The sequence below is a fragment of the Hoplias malabaricus genome, chromosome 2, assembly GCF_029633855.1.
Source record: "Hoplias malabaricus isolate fHopMal1 chromosome 2, fHopMal1.hap1, whole genome shotgun sequence".
NCBI classification, from domain to species: domain Eukaryota; kingdom Metazoa; phylum Chordata; class Actinopteri; order Characiformes; family Erythrinidae; genus Hoplias; species Hoplias malabaricus.
In genome coordinates, this window is record NC_089801.1 from 61927802 (window position 1) to 61945084 (window position 17283).

The 17283-nt window shown below is 42.1% G+C and overlaps 1 protein-coding gene across 2 annotated transcripts in view; it reads left to right on the forward strand.

The window, feature by feature from the left end:
- The window catches only part of LOC136686722 (complement C3-like), a 30707-nt gene extending 16192 nt beyond the window's left edge, over positions 1-14515 (forward strand). Inside the window, exons 30-41 of one of the 2 annotated variants that reach the window (XM_066660659.1) lie at positions 4698-4856; positions 5882-5941; positions 6358-6448; positions 9025-9073; positions 9249-9339; positions 9830-9919; positions 10507-10612; positions 11391-11483; positions 11583-11663; positions 12045-12128; positions 13398-13533; positions 14172-14515. In XM_066660659.1, the coding sequence (XP_066516756.1) occupies positions 4698-4856; positions 5882-5941; positions 6358-6448; positions 9025-9073; positions 9249-9339; positions 9830-9919; positions 10507-10612; positions 11391-11483; positions 11583-11663; positions 12045-12128; positions 13398-13533; positions 14172-14313 (1182 nt within the window). In that variant the 3' untranslated portion in view covers positions 14314-14515. Of the gene's footprint in view, positions 1-4697; positions 4857-5881; positions 5942-6357; positions 6449-9024; positions 9074-9248; positions 9340-9829; positions 9920-10506; positions 10613-11390; positions 11484-11582; positions 11664-12044; positions 12129-13397; positions 13534-14171 lie in introns of those variants that run through there. The other variant, XR_010800366.1, reaches the window with a different exon arrangement.
- The last annotated feature ends 2768 nt before the right edge of the window (positions 14516-17283 follow it).

The window sequence follows — 17283 nt, forward strand, 5'->3', positions numbered from 1 at the left end:
AAAGTCTCATGCATGGGGTAAGAGTCATTCTCTAGCATGGATGCTACTTTGGTTATCATCCTCCTTTCTCCCACCACCTGCACTGGGTCTAGGGGACTTCCCAGGACAGTGTGGGCCCTCCAAATGAGTTTATCCAGCCTCCTCCTGTCTGTGGCAGAGGTTCTGCTGTCCCAGCAGACCACTCAATAAAAGATGGCTGATGCCACTACAGCACCAAAAAAGGTCCATGGGAGTGGTCCCTGCACTCCAAATGAATTCAGCCTCCTGAGCAGGTAGAGTCTGATCTGTTCTTTTTCTGTAAAGTGCAGTAGAGTTATCCGTTCAGTCCAGTTTTTTGTTCAGGTGACCACCCAGGTACTTATAAGAGGTCACAGAGGTCACAGTGTGTACATCTGTGGAACTCAAGCACCAGTTCCTTTGTCTCCCCTGCATTGATCTGGAGGTGATTCTGCAGACATCAGTCCACAAAGTTCTGAATCAGTTCTCTGTATTCTCTGTCATCCTCATTTGTGATGAGACCAACGATCGCAGAGTCATCAGGGAACTTCTGTAGGTGGCAGTTTGGTGATCTATATATGAAGTCTGCAGTATACAGGGGAAGAGAAACGATGCCAAGACTCAAGTTCATTGTGGTGCCCCTGTGCTGCATACTAACCTATCGGACACACAAACCCATGCCCTTGCATACTGTAGTCAATTGGTGAGGTAGTCTAGGACCCAGTTAGATAGATGATGGTCCACCCCTGAACATTCCAGTTTGTCCCTCAGGAGCCCAGGCTGTATGGTGTTGAATGCACTGGAAAAATCATAAAACATGATCCTCACAGCCCTTCCTGGATCAGGGCCTTGTCGTGGCGGAAGGGCTTGTGTGGTCTCATGATCTCCAGGGCTATGTCGTCGGGAGCTGTTAGCTCCCAGTAGGGTCTCCCATGGTGAACAGGTCTGGAGTGAAGATCCAGACAAACATAATCCAAAATTATCCCTATGAGTACACCCATTAAAATTCAGTGTACCCTGCCCGAGAGAGGGTTAGAGCAGGGGTGTGGTGCAATGCCCATCGGGCACAGAGCGGGGACGAAGGGGCCCCTGGTGTCATGGAACTTGTCAGCGGAAACTGGTTCTTGGTACGTGGAACATAACCTCACTGGGGGGCAAAGAACCAGAGCTGGTGCGTGAGGTTGAGAGGGGTTGGTCTCTCTCCTACTCAGGAGTTGCACAAGGTGAGAGGCACCGGGCAGGTGTGGGGATACTCACAAGTCCCTGGCTGGCGCCTGTACAGCTGGAGTTTGTCCCAGTAAATGAGAGGGTCGCTTCAATGCGGCTCCGGCTTGCAGAGAGGAAAACTTTGACTGTTGTGTGTCTGTCAACCGATCAACATCTGGTGGTGAGTTGGATGGCAGGGAAAGCTGCCGGACAGACCTGGTAAACCCAAACGTATAGTGAGGGTGTGCTGGAAAAAGTTGGCAGATGACTCTGTCCGGATGGATTTCAACTCTCACCTCCGAGAGAACATCTCACATGTTCTGGAGGAGGTAGGATGAATGGAGTCTGAATGGACACTGTTCCGGACCTCCATCGTGGAAGTGGCTGCATGTAGCTGTGGTCAAAAGCTTGTCGGTGCCTGTTATGGCGGCAACCCAAGAACCCGTTGGTGGACACCGGGGGTGAGGGAAGCTGTCAAGCGGAAGAAGGGGGCTTTTTGGGATTGGCTAGCTCGGGGAACTTCCGATTCTGCGGATGAGTATCGGCAAGCGAAAAAGACTGCAGCTGTGGCAGTTGCTGAAGCAAAATCCAGAGCATGGGAGGAGTTTGGAGAGGCCATGGAGAATGACTTCTGGGCGGCCTCAAAGAGGTTCTGGAAAACACTCTTACAGCTCAGGAGGGGGAGGGGGGACACTGTCCAAGCTGTGCTCAGGAAGGATGGTGAAACTCTGAACTCGACTGAGCGTATTGTTTGGCGTTGGAAGGAGCACTTTGAGGAACTTCTTAACCCGAGAGACATGCCTCCTGTGCAGGAGGTAGGGCCAGAAGTGTCTGGGGGGTCAGATTCCATTTCCTTGGCTGAAGTCACTGAGGTGGTGAAAAAGCTTCGCAGTGGCAAAGCTCCAGGAGTGGATGAGATTCGCCCAGAGTTACCGAAAGCACTCGATACTGTGGGGTTGTATTGGATGACACGCCTATACAATATTGCATGGACCTCGGGAACGGTGCCTTTGGATTGGCAAACTGGGGTGGTGGTTCCTATTTGCAAAAAAGGGGACCGGAGAAAGTGTGCGAATTATCGTGGCATTACACTTCTCAGCCTCCCGGGGAAAGTCTATACCAAGGTGCTGGAAAGGAGAATCCATTCGATTGTCGAACCTAGGATTTTGGAGGAACAATGCGGATTTTGTCCTGGCCGTGGAACTATGGACCAACTCTTTACTTTTTCACAGATGATTGAGGGGGTGTGGAAATTTGCTACTCCACTCTACACATGCTTTGTGGATTTGGAGAAGACATATGATCGTGTTCCCCGAGAGATTCTGTGGGAGGTGCTCCGGGAGTATTGGGCACCAGGGTCATACTCTCCGTGGGCATACTGGGCATACTCTCCGTGATCAGGTGAGGAGCTCAGTGACTAGGGAGGAGCTCGGAGTAGCATCGCTGCTCCTTCGCGTTGAGAGAAGTCAGTTGAGGTGGTTTGGACATCTGATCAGGATGCCTCCTGGACGCCTCCCACTGGAGGTATACCAGGCAGGTCCAACTGGAATTAGGCCCCGGGGTAGACCCAGGACACGCTGGAGGGATTATATCTCCTGGCTGGCCTGGGAACGCCTTGGGATCCCCCAGGAGGAATTGGTGGATGTTGCAAGGGACAGAGACGTCTGGGCTTCTTTGCTCGCCCTGTTGCCACCCCGATGCTGAAATGGAAAAGTGGAAAAGAAGATGATGATGATGATGATCCTCACAGTGTTCCCAGGCTTCTGCAGGTAAGCCAGAGCTCCTTGTAAGAGATAAATGTTGCCAGGATGGTAGGCAAACTGAAGTGGATCCATAGATGAACTAACCAAAGGTCAGAGATGGATAAGGACTATCATCTCCAGGATCTTTTTCAGATCTGATATCAGTGCCAATGGCCTGTAGGTATCCTTAGGCTGCTGCTTTTTCGGCACTGGTACCACACAAGAAGTTTTCTGCAGTTGGGGTACTCTCCACAGCTTCAGGCTATGTTGAACATATGCTCAACAACCCTACACAGCTGATCTGCACAGGATTTGAGGAGCCTGGCACTGATGCCATCTGGTCCTGCAGCCTTCCTCAACTTGGGACCTTGATTTACAAACGAAATGCAAAATTTATTTTATTCTGAAAACAAGAGTTTGGACACTGAGCAACAGTCCTATCCTTTTTCTCCTTGGCCCAGGTAAGATGCCTCTGGCGTTGTCTCTTGGAGTGGCTTGACACAAGGACTGCCACAGTTGTGGCCATGTACTGGATACGTCTGTGTGTGGTGGCTCTTGAAGCACTGACCCCAGCGGCAGTCCACTCCTTGTGAATCTCTCCCTGATTTTTGAATGGCCTTTTCTTGACAATCCTTTCAATGCTGCGGTTTTCCTTGCTGCTTGTGCACCTTCTTCTACCACTTTTTCCTTCCACTCAAGTTTCCATTAATATGCATGGATACAGCAGGAGGGAATCCATGACTGCCTTCTGGACCCCTGTCAAGTCAGCAGTCTTTCCCATGATTGTGTAGCCTACTGCACCAGACTAGGCCATGGAAACCTTTGCAGGTGTTTTGTGTTGATTGTTCTATTTTTATGAGATAATGACTTTTGGGTTTTCATTGGCTGTACGCAATAATCATCAGCATTAAAAGAAAATGCTTGAAATAGATCACTCTGTTTGTAATTAATCTATTTATGAGTATCACATTTTTAATTGAATTACTGAAATAAATTATCTTTTTGATGATATTCTAATTCATTGAGATGCACCTGTAACTTTAGGGAAGACAACTAGACTTTAAAACCACTGCTGTACCTTTAAAGGTACTTTATTTGTATCTTTAGTGACAATAATGTATCTGTACTGTACCTTTTTAATTTTTTTAAGACTGTATGTCTGTTTGCATTCTCCTCCAGTGCATTAAGCTATTCAGGACTGTTATATTATCAGAAATCTGAAAAAATACATGGTACGATTTCACGTGTCTCTGAGGAATTTTATGTTCACCTTACCATCCTGAAGCTGGGGGCACAGTTTGCGGTCAATTGAGACTCTCAGAAAGGGTGAAATTTGGGGGAGAAAAATGTAGAAAATGCATTACATCCCAAATGTAGTAGATTATGATTTTAGTGTAGTTTCAGATGGTTTTAATTTTGGATTTTTAATTTTGGTTTAATTTTGACAACTTCAGTGTTTAATTGAATTTTGACTTGAAAATGTCTCATTGTGAATCTGCACTAGAGTAAAACAAACAGTCCACAGAGACTTGGAACAATACAAGCAGTAACATTGTCATTTTTGCACTTCATATTTACAGTACACATGATATCACAGTTCGTTTGGCTAAGCTTTAAGCTGAGGCATCCCATCCAGTTTGTCAAAAAAATCACATACAACTATTCATATTGTACAAATTATGGTGAACATAACAACTGAATGCAACCAAATGGACAAGATTAACACACTCTTCCCCCATATCTCTCACCCAGTCAACTATCATGGTCTTCCAGTCTGTGGCTGAGTACTACAAACAAGTGAAGAGACTTCAGAGCATGGATCTGGACGTGGAGGTGTCTGTGAGTGGACGACGAACTCGCCACCGATGGATTTTCAAAAGAGACTCCTCACAGCTCACACGTTCAGACAAGGTCAGGCTTTCCTCCAGATTCTTCCTGCTTTTGCCTTTGAACATTTGTTCATGTATTGAATAGACATGATGTAAGAAAAAGCATGTAATTTCATCTCAGATATTTTTAAATGTAAGAAACTGACATTTAAATAGGTAATAATATGTTATTCATGTGAATATGTTATTCATGGTAAAATCACTGCATGTCAGTTTGCCGAGTTGCCTGGTGTTCAAGATTTCTTTTAACCTAATATGAATTTGAATGTAAAGCCACTATCCACTCATGTTCCTACTTCTCTCTATATAATTACTTCACCATGTGTTGAAACATGTGCTCTGAAGTGATCAGTGTTAGCAATACATTTACATCACTCACCTCAATAAAGACACTGCCTTCCATTCAGCCTTGAAAGCCCTGCTGAAATTTAGGGTTATGGTTCAGTTTGAGTTTGTTTCTGAGGCAGATGTTAGTAACCAGACACTGTTTACCTCTCTTCACTGATGAAACTTCTGTATATAGACTGTATCAGCCACTGGCACTTTATTGGCTTTCACAAGAAGTGGCACACTGGCTCTCACACTGACACTAGATTTTTTTTCTGCTGGCCATCATTAGAAGTATTGGGGCAGCGTAGAACATGGGTCATCTGACCAATGTCCCAGAAGCACACAGTATGTGTATTCTCCAGATCACAGGATACAGTTTCATTGCTGACCAACTCTAAGCTCTTGTAGAGACTTCCAAACCCAAGCCAGCCAGGCCCTCTGTGGTCATTTCCAGAGGTTCTAGTTAGCACTGGCAACCTCCTAGTAATGCTAAATTATTTATGTTGCCATGGTGATGCCACCATAAGTCATTCTGAGATGTGACCTGCCCTCACTGCTCAGAGCAGTAGTACAGAGGGATATTTAGAGACATTTTGTGGCATACATTTAAGAATAACATGCCTTTTTATAAATTCAAAAGCTTAAAGATTAACCCTGTTCAGGACTACACAAAGTATAATCATGTATTCAAATATGTTTGTGCCTCTACATCCACAGGTTCAACTCAAGCAGGAATTTAATGTAACTGCAAAGGGAGGCGGTGTGGGATCACTGAAAGTGAGTATTCACGCACAGGCTAGAAGCTCTCTACTGACAAAGTTGTAAACAACTATTTACCCAACACTGAAGAGGATTAACAGGAGGTCCCCCATAACTAGGCCTCTGAGGATTTAGTAGCATTCAGCCACAGGAACATTAATGAGGTCAGGTTCTGAAATTGATTAAATAGATTTGGATCCCAAAAGACACTGGATCATGTTCCATTCTTCCAGAGAACATAAGGGCACTGCAGCGCAGCCCAATGCGTGTGGGATTTATAACCCTCTAGACAACAGTTGATGTTGAGCCTGGTACAGGATGCTTTTCTGTAGAGATTTTATAAGCAACACGTTCACAACTGAACATCTGTTTCCACAGTGGGTTCACTGTTTGTATTCTTTAGGCTAAATTTCTAACAAGCATTCCTTCTACAGGTACAGACGCTATACTATGCTCAGCCCATGGAGAAAGAGAGTAACTGCAAAACATTTGATCTTAGTGTTAAGATAGACAGACAACGGGATGGTAAGATTTACTATGACCTTAACACATGTTTACATTCAACTTAAAGGGGGCATTTTATGAAAAATCCCTTGTTTAATCAATAGACCAAATTTTATTTATATAGCGCTTTTCACAACAAAAAGTCATCACAAAGCAGCTTTTTAGAGACCGGGTCCAAGCCTCCTATGAGCAAGCCAAGGCCAACAGTGGAAAGCAAAAACTCCCTCAGTACACAAGAAAGAAACCCTGGAGGGAACCAAGACTCATACAGGGACACTGGAGACACAACAGAGAACAGAACAGAAATAAAAGTGAACTGATGACAGATAAATGGGTTATAGTAATGTGAAGGTAAAATATTAGTGATATGAGTATGGAGTGTAGGAAGGGCCATGTAGGAAGCATCTTCTCCTGCTGGAGCTCCGTCTGTTTCTTCACTTAATCCGGCGACCCAGCTGCTCGAGCTCCGTGCCTTTTCACTATTAAAGTGCCGATATATAGTGAAAAAACATGTTGTGATCAAGAAGTATTCTTTTAAGCTCTGAATTATGTAAACATGGGTTTTGGCTACAATTCGGACTGACTTGTTTGTTTGTAATTGGTGGTATTTTAGTTATTTAGCACGACACAGAGTGCTTTTCAGCAGGAAAGCCATAAATGAGAAGCAGAGAGCATCCAAACTAACTACAAGCAGTTTTCTTCTAGTCAGGAGGCGGACTGACGGAGGTGGACGCACACACTAAAACACAGCAACTTTATTTACAAACAAAATATAACAAAACAAAACAGACAGACTTGGGCAAATACAAAACGAGGAACAGACAAGACTAATAGACTTGGGAGCAAACGACACAAGGAACAGCAGAGACAGATGACTACGGAGGAAAACCGCGTGACAACAGTGGAAATGACGACGTCGAAGAGCAACAGAAACAAGCAGACTTGGTAGGAATACAAAGGTGAACTGTCCGACAAGAGGAAGTGAGACAAGGGGACTTAAATACACACAAGGACACATGAGACTAATAATGAAGGGGCAGGATTACAAACAACACTGATGAGGACACTGACAAGGAGGAGGAACGAAGGCGGGACATAGGCGGAGACATGGACAATAACAAGCAGAGCGATGTGCTAAGTGAGCACATGGCAGGGAAAACAGACATAACAGGACAAGGGTGTGACACTTCTCTATCGGCTAAGCTTTGTGCCACTGTGCAATTACAAAATTTTTATAGTCAGCTTCACAAACTCCATCACTGGAATACACTACCTATATTTACTATCTAGAGTAGAAGCTAATCACTAACCATGTGGAAAAAAAATGAGTCAAACATATTTCACTTAACAAGCTCTGCGCTCAGTATGAAAACACAGCCATGTGTTTCTATTTATATGACTAAAATGAGTGTTTTCACACGTTGTGTTGTGGTCATAATCTTCCTCGACTGGATTAGCATGCTACTATCATACTATGATAGGCTATTGAAAAAAAGAGAAACATGCCTCTTGTTACCCATCTTTCTGTAACAGCAAGCTAAATATAAATGTCTTTTAAACCTCCATATATTTGAGAAGCAGATGCTTTAATGTTTCTGGGATATGTTTAATATGTAAGTGTTTTGGTGTAAGTTCTGATTTATCTTACTCGTGGCACCGCCAACTCCAGAGGGTTAATGTATGTATCTGGAGCCCACCAACTGACACAACTAACCACTTTGGTTGTGCTCCATTCTGCATCAAGTGCAGAGATTTTATAATTGCCCTAACCCCTTGACTGCATCTCTCCAATCACAGCACTGGACCTCCAAAACAGACACAAAAAGAAAACAGCTAAAAACCAGAGTGTCTGCTCCTCACTGCTGTGCACTCAGGGTCGGGGTGAACAGTGAATGTCTCAATATAATCTAAAGAAACAGACATTGAACCTGGCCACTCTGAACAGGGCTGTTTAGACAGGGGGAGAACGCTGCTGTGGAGTTTGGACCTTGTGGGGTTTTGACCAAAGCAGGTCATAATAAGAGGTTTCATTAAGAATTAGGACTGTGTTTACTGGTCGAAAAGGGTGTGAAAATGCTTCCTTTAAGTTCTAGATATGATGTTGTAGTTAATTTCAGTATTATGAAGAAGACGCTGAAAAAGATCTCTACGCAGACACCATTCTTTCGTTGCAAAACAATTAGGTTTATTACAATGGAAAGAACATCATCTTAACAAGCCCCAATGGACAGCTTGCTGAGAAGTTAGCCAATATCTTCTGACATGCGAACTTGCAGGTTTAGTTTATATTGGTTGGTCAGTGTCAACATATGGTGAATACTATGGCTTTTGTTTACTTAATTTCCTGTCCTGGTAAAAAGAGATAACTTGTAATGACATCCCGTCTTGCTACCTCCAGGAAAGCTTACCCAACATCCCATTCACACAGAGACAAAACCCCTGTATAGGCAAACATTTAAGAAAAATGTGTTATCCTATGTACTGCACCCACTTAATAACATATGCCTATGTAGACATTAAATTCTACTTCATTTGAATATACTTCAATGTCAATATATTTGTCTTTTATATTGAAATGTCCATCTGTATCTTTTCAGCTTCATATCCAGGAGCTTTAGAAAGTTACTGGCTAACCATCGACACCTTGTGAGTAAATCCCTCATGTAAACAACATTCACTGAATACAATTTGTGTTTAAGGCAAGGCACTTTGAGCACATTTCGTACACAGTGTCAGTTTAAGCTAATATGATAATCTAGATTAGTCTATTAATGACTGTATGTATAAAGTTTCTAATTACTTTTTACATTTTTCTGTGTAGCTATAAGAGTCAAACCCGTGATGCCACCATGTCTATCTTGGATATCGGCCTCCTGACAGGATTTTTGGTGGATGAACGTGATCTCACAGATGTAAGGAAACACATGACAGATGCCACAGCATTAAAAACCCAGTAGTAAAATACCAGACTAAAAGCGGACACACTAATATTCCACATATAGAGATGAGAGTTCACATTCTCATCTCCACTGACCACACAGGAGCACTGTGTAGTTCTACAATTACAGACTGTAGTCCATCTGTTGCTCTGCATACTTTGGTAGCCTCCTTTCACCCTGTCCTTCAATGGTCAGGACCCACACAGAGCAGGTATGATTAGGGTGGTGAATCATTCTCAGCGCTGCAGTGAAAATGACATGCTGCTGGTGTGTTAGTGTGTGTTGCACTGATATGAGTGGATCAGACACAGCAGTGCTGCTGGAGTTTTTAAACCCTGTGTCCACTCACTGTCCACTGTGACATTCCTTTCTCATTGGTCCACCTTGTAGATGTATAGTCAGAGAAAATAGCTCATCTGTAAAATGAATGAATGACTGACAACATTCTTTGTGTTCGTAACAGCTGACCACTGGGACAGACAGATATGTTCAGAGATTTGAAATGGACAAACAGCTTTCAGAAAGAGGCTCCCTCATCCTCTATCTCAGTAAGGTACTGATGAAGACTCTCAGATTTACATCCATAATTGTTGTCTATCTGGGTCAATGGAGGTCTTGCAGGCACAGTGTGTCACATGTATTCAGCCAGAATTTTTCCCTTTTCTATGTAAACTGGGGGGTTCCTGATTAAACCTCATATAAGGTTTACTTGTAATAAACCACAATTAAAATCTTTGACCGAATCTAAAAGTGTTCGGGCACTTTCGGATTGTAATAACCATAAACTCGAATGTAACTCTACAGTGTCACTATATAGATAGATAAACAGATAGATATTTTATTGATCCAGAAGCCAGTAGCCACAAACACAACATAGTAGACTTCACAATAGAGAGGATGTTAGCATTTACAGGACAAGCATGTCTTGTAACAGCAATGCATGCAATCTAACATTTAAAAACAATATTTCCATTTGGTTTACGTGTTAGATTTGAACATTATTGGACAAGAGCATATATTAAGGCAAATCCAATCACACTAGGTTCAAGCTTTAACCATTCCATGTCAATAACATGTGATCACTTTTAATTATGGTCAACATGCTTTTGTTTGTTAAATTGCTTCATTGCTCCTCATCAGGTTTCCCGAGGAGATATTGACAAGATCTCATTCAGAATGCATAAGATCAATGATGTGTCTATGCTTCAACCTGGTGCCATCACCGTGTATGAGTATTATGCCCCAGGTAAGTTAAGAGTAAACAAATAGTGAAGTCTACATGAGTCACATACTGATTGCACTATGGTTCAGCAGGTAGGGTTGCAGTCACACAGCTCCAGGGACATGGAGGTTGGGGGTTTGAGTCCCGCTCTGGGTGATTGACTGTAAGGAGTTTGGTATATTCTCCCTGTATCCACTTGGGTTTCCTCTGGGTGCTCCTGTTTCCTCCCACGGTCCAAAAACACACATTGGTTTGTAGATTAGAGACTCAAAAGGTGTTCATAGGAGTCAGTGAATTTGTGAATGTGTGTCACCCTTTGAAGGACTGGCACCCCCTCCAAGGTGTATTCCTGCCTTGCGCCCAGTGATTCTAGGTGGGCTCTGGACCCACCGCCACCCTCAGCTGGATAAGTGGTTACAGAAAATTAACATTATGTTAACATAGTGAATATCTATGTAAAAGTAAAATTAATATAGGAATCGCCAAATTCCCCAAAATGGGCTCATTTTTCATGATTCCATGAATATAGCAATGACTAAATTGTTTAGTGTTTACTCAACCTGGAGGCTCTTTCTTCATGCAGTTCTCGGTCAACGTCATACAGAGAAATAATAGTAATAAAATTTCCAGAGCTAAAGGTCCCTTTATTAAGTTGTTTGAAATTTAATAATAGGCTTTAGATTTGCTGAGATCTGTGAATTAATCACATGATGCCTCACGTGACCATAATCAGATATCTAGTGAAATCTGATTGTATTAATAATGTGTATGTAAACCAACCTAACGCTGTATGTTTTCTCAGAGGAACGATGTGTGAAGTTCTACCACCCTCAGAAGAAGGAAGGAGCACTGAAAAGACTGTGTGATAAAGATGGCCTGTGCCATTGTGCTGAAGGTAAAACATATTACAGCTAACAATATGCAAGCAAGTTAAATATATATCATGAGGCATTTACCTAAAGCCAGAGGCTAAACACTCAGTGTCTTTTGATAGAAAATTGCAGCCTGCAAAAGAAAGAGAAAATCGAAGAGAAGGATCGTCAGAAGAAGGCCTGTGAAATCGGCATGGATTACGGTAATGTAAGGATTCAATGGTGAGATGAACGCAGACTAAAGCAACAAAGTTTATTAAAAGTGGATAAGCCAGAAGATAAACTCTGGAGAACATGCAAAGTTGAAAAACTGAGTAAACAAACATGCATAGAATCCCAAGGACAATACCAAAAACCAAAAAGTCAAAAATACAATAACAATCATGCAAACAACCATAAGATGCTCAGTAAGGCTCTACGTAAGGGTAATACTTCACAAAAACAACAAAAAAACAACAAACAGTATATATAGTCTAAAAACAGGTGAACCCTATTAGTATTCCAGTAATGGTGACTGTCCTGATTTCTTCTTCTTACATTTGTTATAAGAACTAATCAAATGGAAACATTCTCTTCTTTTACAGTTTATAAAGTCAAAGTTGTGAAGACTGACTTAAGTCCATATTCTGACTACTACACCATGAAGATCGAACAGGTCCTGAAAGAAGGTACAGCTTCTGTTGGTTTGTTTACTGTTCAGTCATTCTGTCAAAAAGTGGCTTTCAAACTTGATTATGTCAGAGTCGGATCAAAAAGGGGGTCGGTCACACTAGGGAAGGGACCAAGGTAGTAGAAAAATGAAACAACTACATAACAATGTGAGCAAAGTCCTTAAAGTGAATCTTGATTTCCATAAACCACAATTCTTCAGGGATTTTATTAGCCAATCAGATGTAAGCTGCCTGTTGTTATGTCTGTGTTCAGAGATCAGTAACAGTAGCTGTGGCAGCCCTGAGCCCACTAGAGCACTCTGGGTGCTGGAGCTAGGCAGTCTGTTCACTAAAGACCCCAGATCAGGGGTCGGCAATCTGCGGCTCCGGAGCCACATGATCCCTCTGATGGGGCTCAGCTTTTGAAAATAATTAATGAGTATTTAATTATAATGTATTTGATTTTAGTGCGATCATTTTCAAAATGTAATTCTATGAAGATTATGGCGATCTTGTAACATCTAAAATATTTTAATATTTAAAATATTTTTGTCGCTCTTAATACACGTCACAACTTCCAACGTGCAACACCCACCAGTGTATGGTTTCTTGAACATTTTGACAGCTGATTGCACGGCGCCAGTAAAAGGATGACTGCACGCAGAGAGAGGACAGCATTTTTGTTTGCTTTTTTTTTGTTGGCTTTTCTTTCCATTACTACAAGGACTCAAATAGACATTGAGAATTTTACTTAACCTTCAACCCAACGTCTTTTTTTCAGAGTTAAATATGTTTTGTTGCATGCAGAAAAGTTAATTCATTTTCTCTGCAGTCGTTCATTGATTTCATAAATGTAACACAGTATAGTTTGTTTATACATAGCACAAAGGCAAAAAACCCTGTTGTATGCAGTGTTATTTCATTTAGAATTTAGAATTTCAAAAGGGTTTTGTGCCTCCCAGTGTTTTCTTTACTGTTTGAAACGGGTCCAAATGGCTCTTTGATTGGTAAAAGTTGCCGACCCCTGCCCCAGATGAATCCTATTTTGTTGTGTGAACTGCCTCCCCTCACCACCCATGCTCTTCCTTGTAAGGCAACTTCCTGTACATGCATCTGAATGGTGAGGTCATCAAGCTGAGCTAGTTGGCATTAGCTGAGTGGGAGAAGCCTTAGTGAGTCTGAAAATGTACTGTTACGTGCCTAATGTCCCACCGACGTTCCTTAAGTCCCAAGCCTGTCCCATAGAATGAAGTGTGTCCAACTTATTGTGAATGTTGTGTTTTGCAGGCACTGATGCAGGTGTGGAAGGACAAGAGAGGAGCTTTATGGGCCATTCTAACTGCAGAGAGTCATTTGCATTTGAGGTTGGAAAGTCATACCTCATCATGGGACAGAGTGCTGTGCTACCTAAGAAAGACAAAAGGTAGCGTTTGTGTGTGTGTGTGTGTGAATGTCTTGTTTGTATGTGTGTGTGTGTGTGTGTGAATGTCTTGGTTGTATGTGTGTGTGTGTGTGTGTGTGTGTGTGTGAATGTCTTGTTTGTATGTATGTGTGTGCTTGTATGTGTGTGCTTATATGTGTGGATGAAATACTTAAAGGAGCACTTACAAAAACTACAACTCCACAATCATTGTAATGCTTCACTGACATTTAATAGGGAGAATAAAGCCTCTGTGGTTGCTACTCCAGGTTCAACACTGCAGAAACTGCACTGTGTAACTTCTGGAAACCACAATTGTTTATATTGGCTTTTGATTGAATGACCATGCAGATCCCTAAAATTTGCTGATTTTTGCCAATTCTTCTCAATTAACACATAGATAAAAGCTGGCTTTATCACTAACCACCCCACACTTCAGACCATCTTGAGGTTTGGGTTTGGTAAGAATTGCAAAAATGAAATCTCTAAAGAAACTGAGTTTGACTGAAATGCTAAAGACTCAGATTGTCAACATATGTTCAAAATTAAGATAAAATCATGTAGATCCAAAGTCTTATGAGGGTTATTTAATGTTGGAATGTGTAAGGAATTAGTGTGTATAGCATTTTTTTCTGTTTCAGGCTGCAGTACATCCTGGGTGAGCAGACGTGGATTGAATACTGGCCCACGAGCAGGGAAGGTCAAACTCAAAAATACAGAGAGAAATATGTGGGCATCACCGGACTTGCTAATAATCTCATGACCTTTGGATGCACTACATAAACTTCACAGAGACTGATGCTAATTCATCTTCTCTACTGAATATTCAGCTTGTTTCTGCTTTTAAACTCACACTGACCCTAATTAATGGCTTTCCTTGTATTTACTGAAAAGGAACATTGATTTCAAAAGGTAAAAGACACTGAGCTGTCTCATATAAAGCAGGTTTTTAAAGAATCCATGAAATAAAATTTCCAAAAATGTCTTTACTGAGTATCTTTTTATGCATAGTGGGCCATTTATATGGATACACCTTAATAAAATGGGAATGGTTGGTGATATTAACTTCTTGTTTGTGGCACATTAGTATATGGGAAGGGGGAAACTTTTCAAGATGGGTAGTGACAATGGTGGCCATTTTGAAGTTGGTGATTTTGGATCCAATTTTGCTTGGTTTTAACATAACTTTATTCTTTCATGAGTTATTTACAAGTTTCTGACCACTTATAAAATGTGTTCAAAGGGCCGCACATTGTGTTGGATTGTCAATGCAACCCTCTTCTCCCACTCTTCACACACTGATAGCAACACCGCAGGAGAAATGCTAGCACAGGCTTCCAGTATCCGTAGTTCAGCTAAAAACTGGACAGGTAAAGACACTACATGTTATTTAATGGATCCCAAAGTATGGAGCTTAACAATATGAATAATTAATTATTAATCAAATAATAATTAATTATCATTGACTCTGCTATGTAGTGTTTATGCCACCGCAATGTGTGCACAACTATTTCCACTACATATGCATAAAATATTGGTACCCAATGTGGGGCTTTGAAAATAATTTTGATCAGAACTTATAATTCCTGTTCAGGAAAATCGCACCAAAATCACAGCCTTGTGCTTCAGTGATAAGAGCAGCCTGTGTAAGAGACACGGGCCTCACAACTGGTTTCTTCCACCTTAATCCCCTCTAATTCATAACTAGTACCTGTTCCTAAATTAAGCCTTGAATGTGAGCGATGATTGTCATTTCAGTGTTGTTTTGATTTAATGATAAGTGTGAACACGCGTTTCATTTGTGAAATTATTAGGCTGCCGCCGTGCGCCTAATTGTGAAGTAATACTGTGGGTTTATCAGCTGTGCTGCGTCACTTTAATCATATGTATGAAAAGCATATGACATACCCATGAGAGGTTAAATTAAAGGCCTCTGATATATGGCTTGTTAAAATATGTTCATAAATACAGGAATTGTTGTGAGCAGCGTTGAATCAACCCCTAAGCAGTGAGACTCTGAATCCCGGCTCAACATCTGGTGCCTTGAATTTGTAAAACAACATGAATAGTGAACTCACTCTAAAGCGGCCCAAAAGAAAAGGTTGTTTAAAACTGGCAATGGTGTGTTTTCCCTTCAGCGTCCAAAATGGAATGGTTCCATTAAAGCCAAACCAGTGAACCCAACTCGGGGGGAGGGGTTAAGTAAATAAGGTGTCACCACTGACCCAGCCCTGGAAACACCAGGAACCCTGTGGCTGACTTGTGCTATTGCAACTGAAGTCAATTTATGGTGCCCCCTTTCGCATGACTTGCACTACTGCATTTAAAGTTTCTCTGATGCACCCTTGTGTATGACTTGGGTAAGTACAAGTTAATTAAAAGCAGTTGTCTTTCATATAGTCAGGGATGCACATAACATTTTTGGTCTAGTTCTCAAAGGAGCACCTAAAGATGTTGCTTGGTGCTCACCTTTTACAATTCAGCAAATACTACAAGCATTCATCATCACTACCCTCCTGACTGCTCTCATCACCCTCTTCCTCCCTTTCAAACATGGTGGATGATGATGAGGGCTGACGTCTTTCTCCCTGATTTAGCCTACGATGAGCTGTGTGCATCCATAAATCAACAGCTGCCTTTGGGTCAAATGTCTCTGTTGTGATCCTAGACAAGAGGATGTGCATCAGTGATGAGAGTCGCAAGTCTGATAGGCGGGATCTGTACTTATTTTTTATCATATGGAGATGTGAAAATCCCCTCTCACATGCCGCACTGCTCAAGGGCAGTGTAAGGGACAACAGAATTACTTTGTGAATGTTGGAGTAACTATCTGGATTGCTCATCTTCACTATGTTGACCAAGTCATACACAGAGGAGGCTGCCAAACGCTTCCCTGACTGCTTTAAACGCAGCCATTCTCTTAGAGTGGCATCTCTGTCAACAGACAAGCTGGCCTCATATTTCTGGAGCATGTTACTCAGTGTTTTGTTACCAAAACTGTGGATGTGCTGCATTTCTTGAGGCCAAGTTGAAGGATCAAATACTAAAAATTGATCGCATGATTTGAGTGATTCGTATCTGCTTTCAAACTCTTGAATTAAACCTCTCAATACATCAGACTTGTCCCTGTCAGCATCAGCATTTGAAACAGCTTCTTTCCTGTACTCGCCTTCACTGTCAAGCAGTAGTGTCAGCTGTCCAATAGCTACCATGAGCTCATCTTTGCATTCACCAATAGTCAGCTTCTCTTGCTGGAACTTGAGAGATGTGAAGTGCAAAATTTCAAAAAAAAAAAAAAAAGCGCAGTTTTCGAGTGTGTGGGCGGTACACAGGATATGTACAAGCGAATCCCCGATCGCAACCATTTGACGCAATTTGGGAAGGACCCCGTTGTAAACTCCAACGTTCACTGCAGCTCCGTCTGTGCATACGGAAACCAGCTTCGTCTTCCACTCATCCCCTAAACCACAAGCATGGAAGAGCTGCATAAGTCCATTCACTATGTCCTGTGCTGTTCGGTTCACACCCAGATTAATTAATCCAAGGAAATCTGAGGTAATCTCTCCGTTGTTAGACACAGACACAATGTACACAATTTCCTGCTCCAGTTTTGTTATGTCTTCTGATCCATCAAAAAGCACACCCCAGAATTCGGCCGCTTTCAGTTTTTCATTCAGTTCTGAACTGATTGACTGTGCAATGCACTGAAGGATGCGGGCTCCCCCTTCTCGGGAATGCACTGCAGACGTTCAC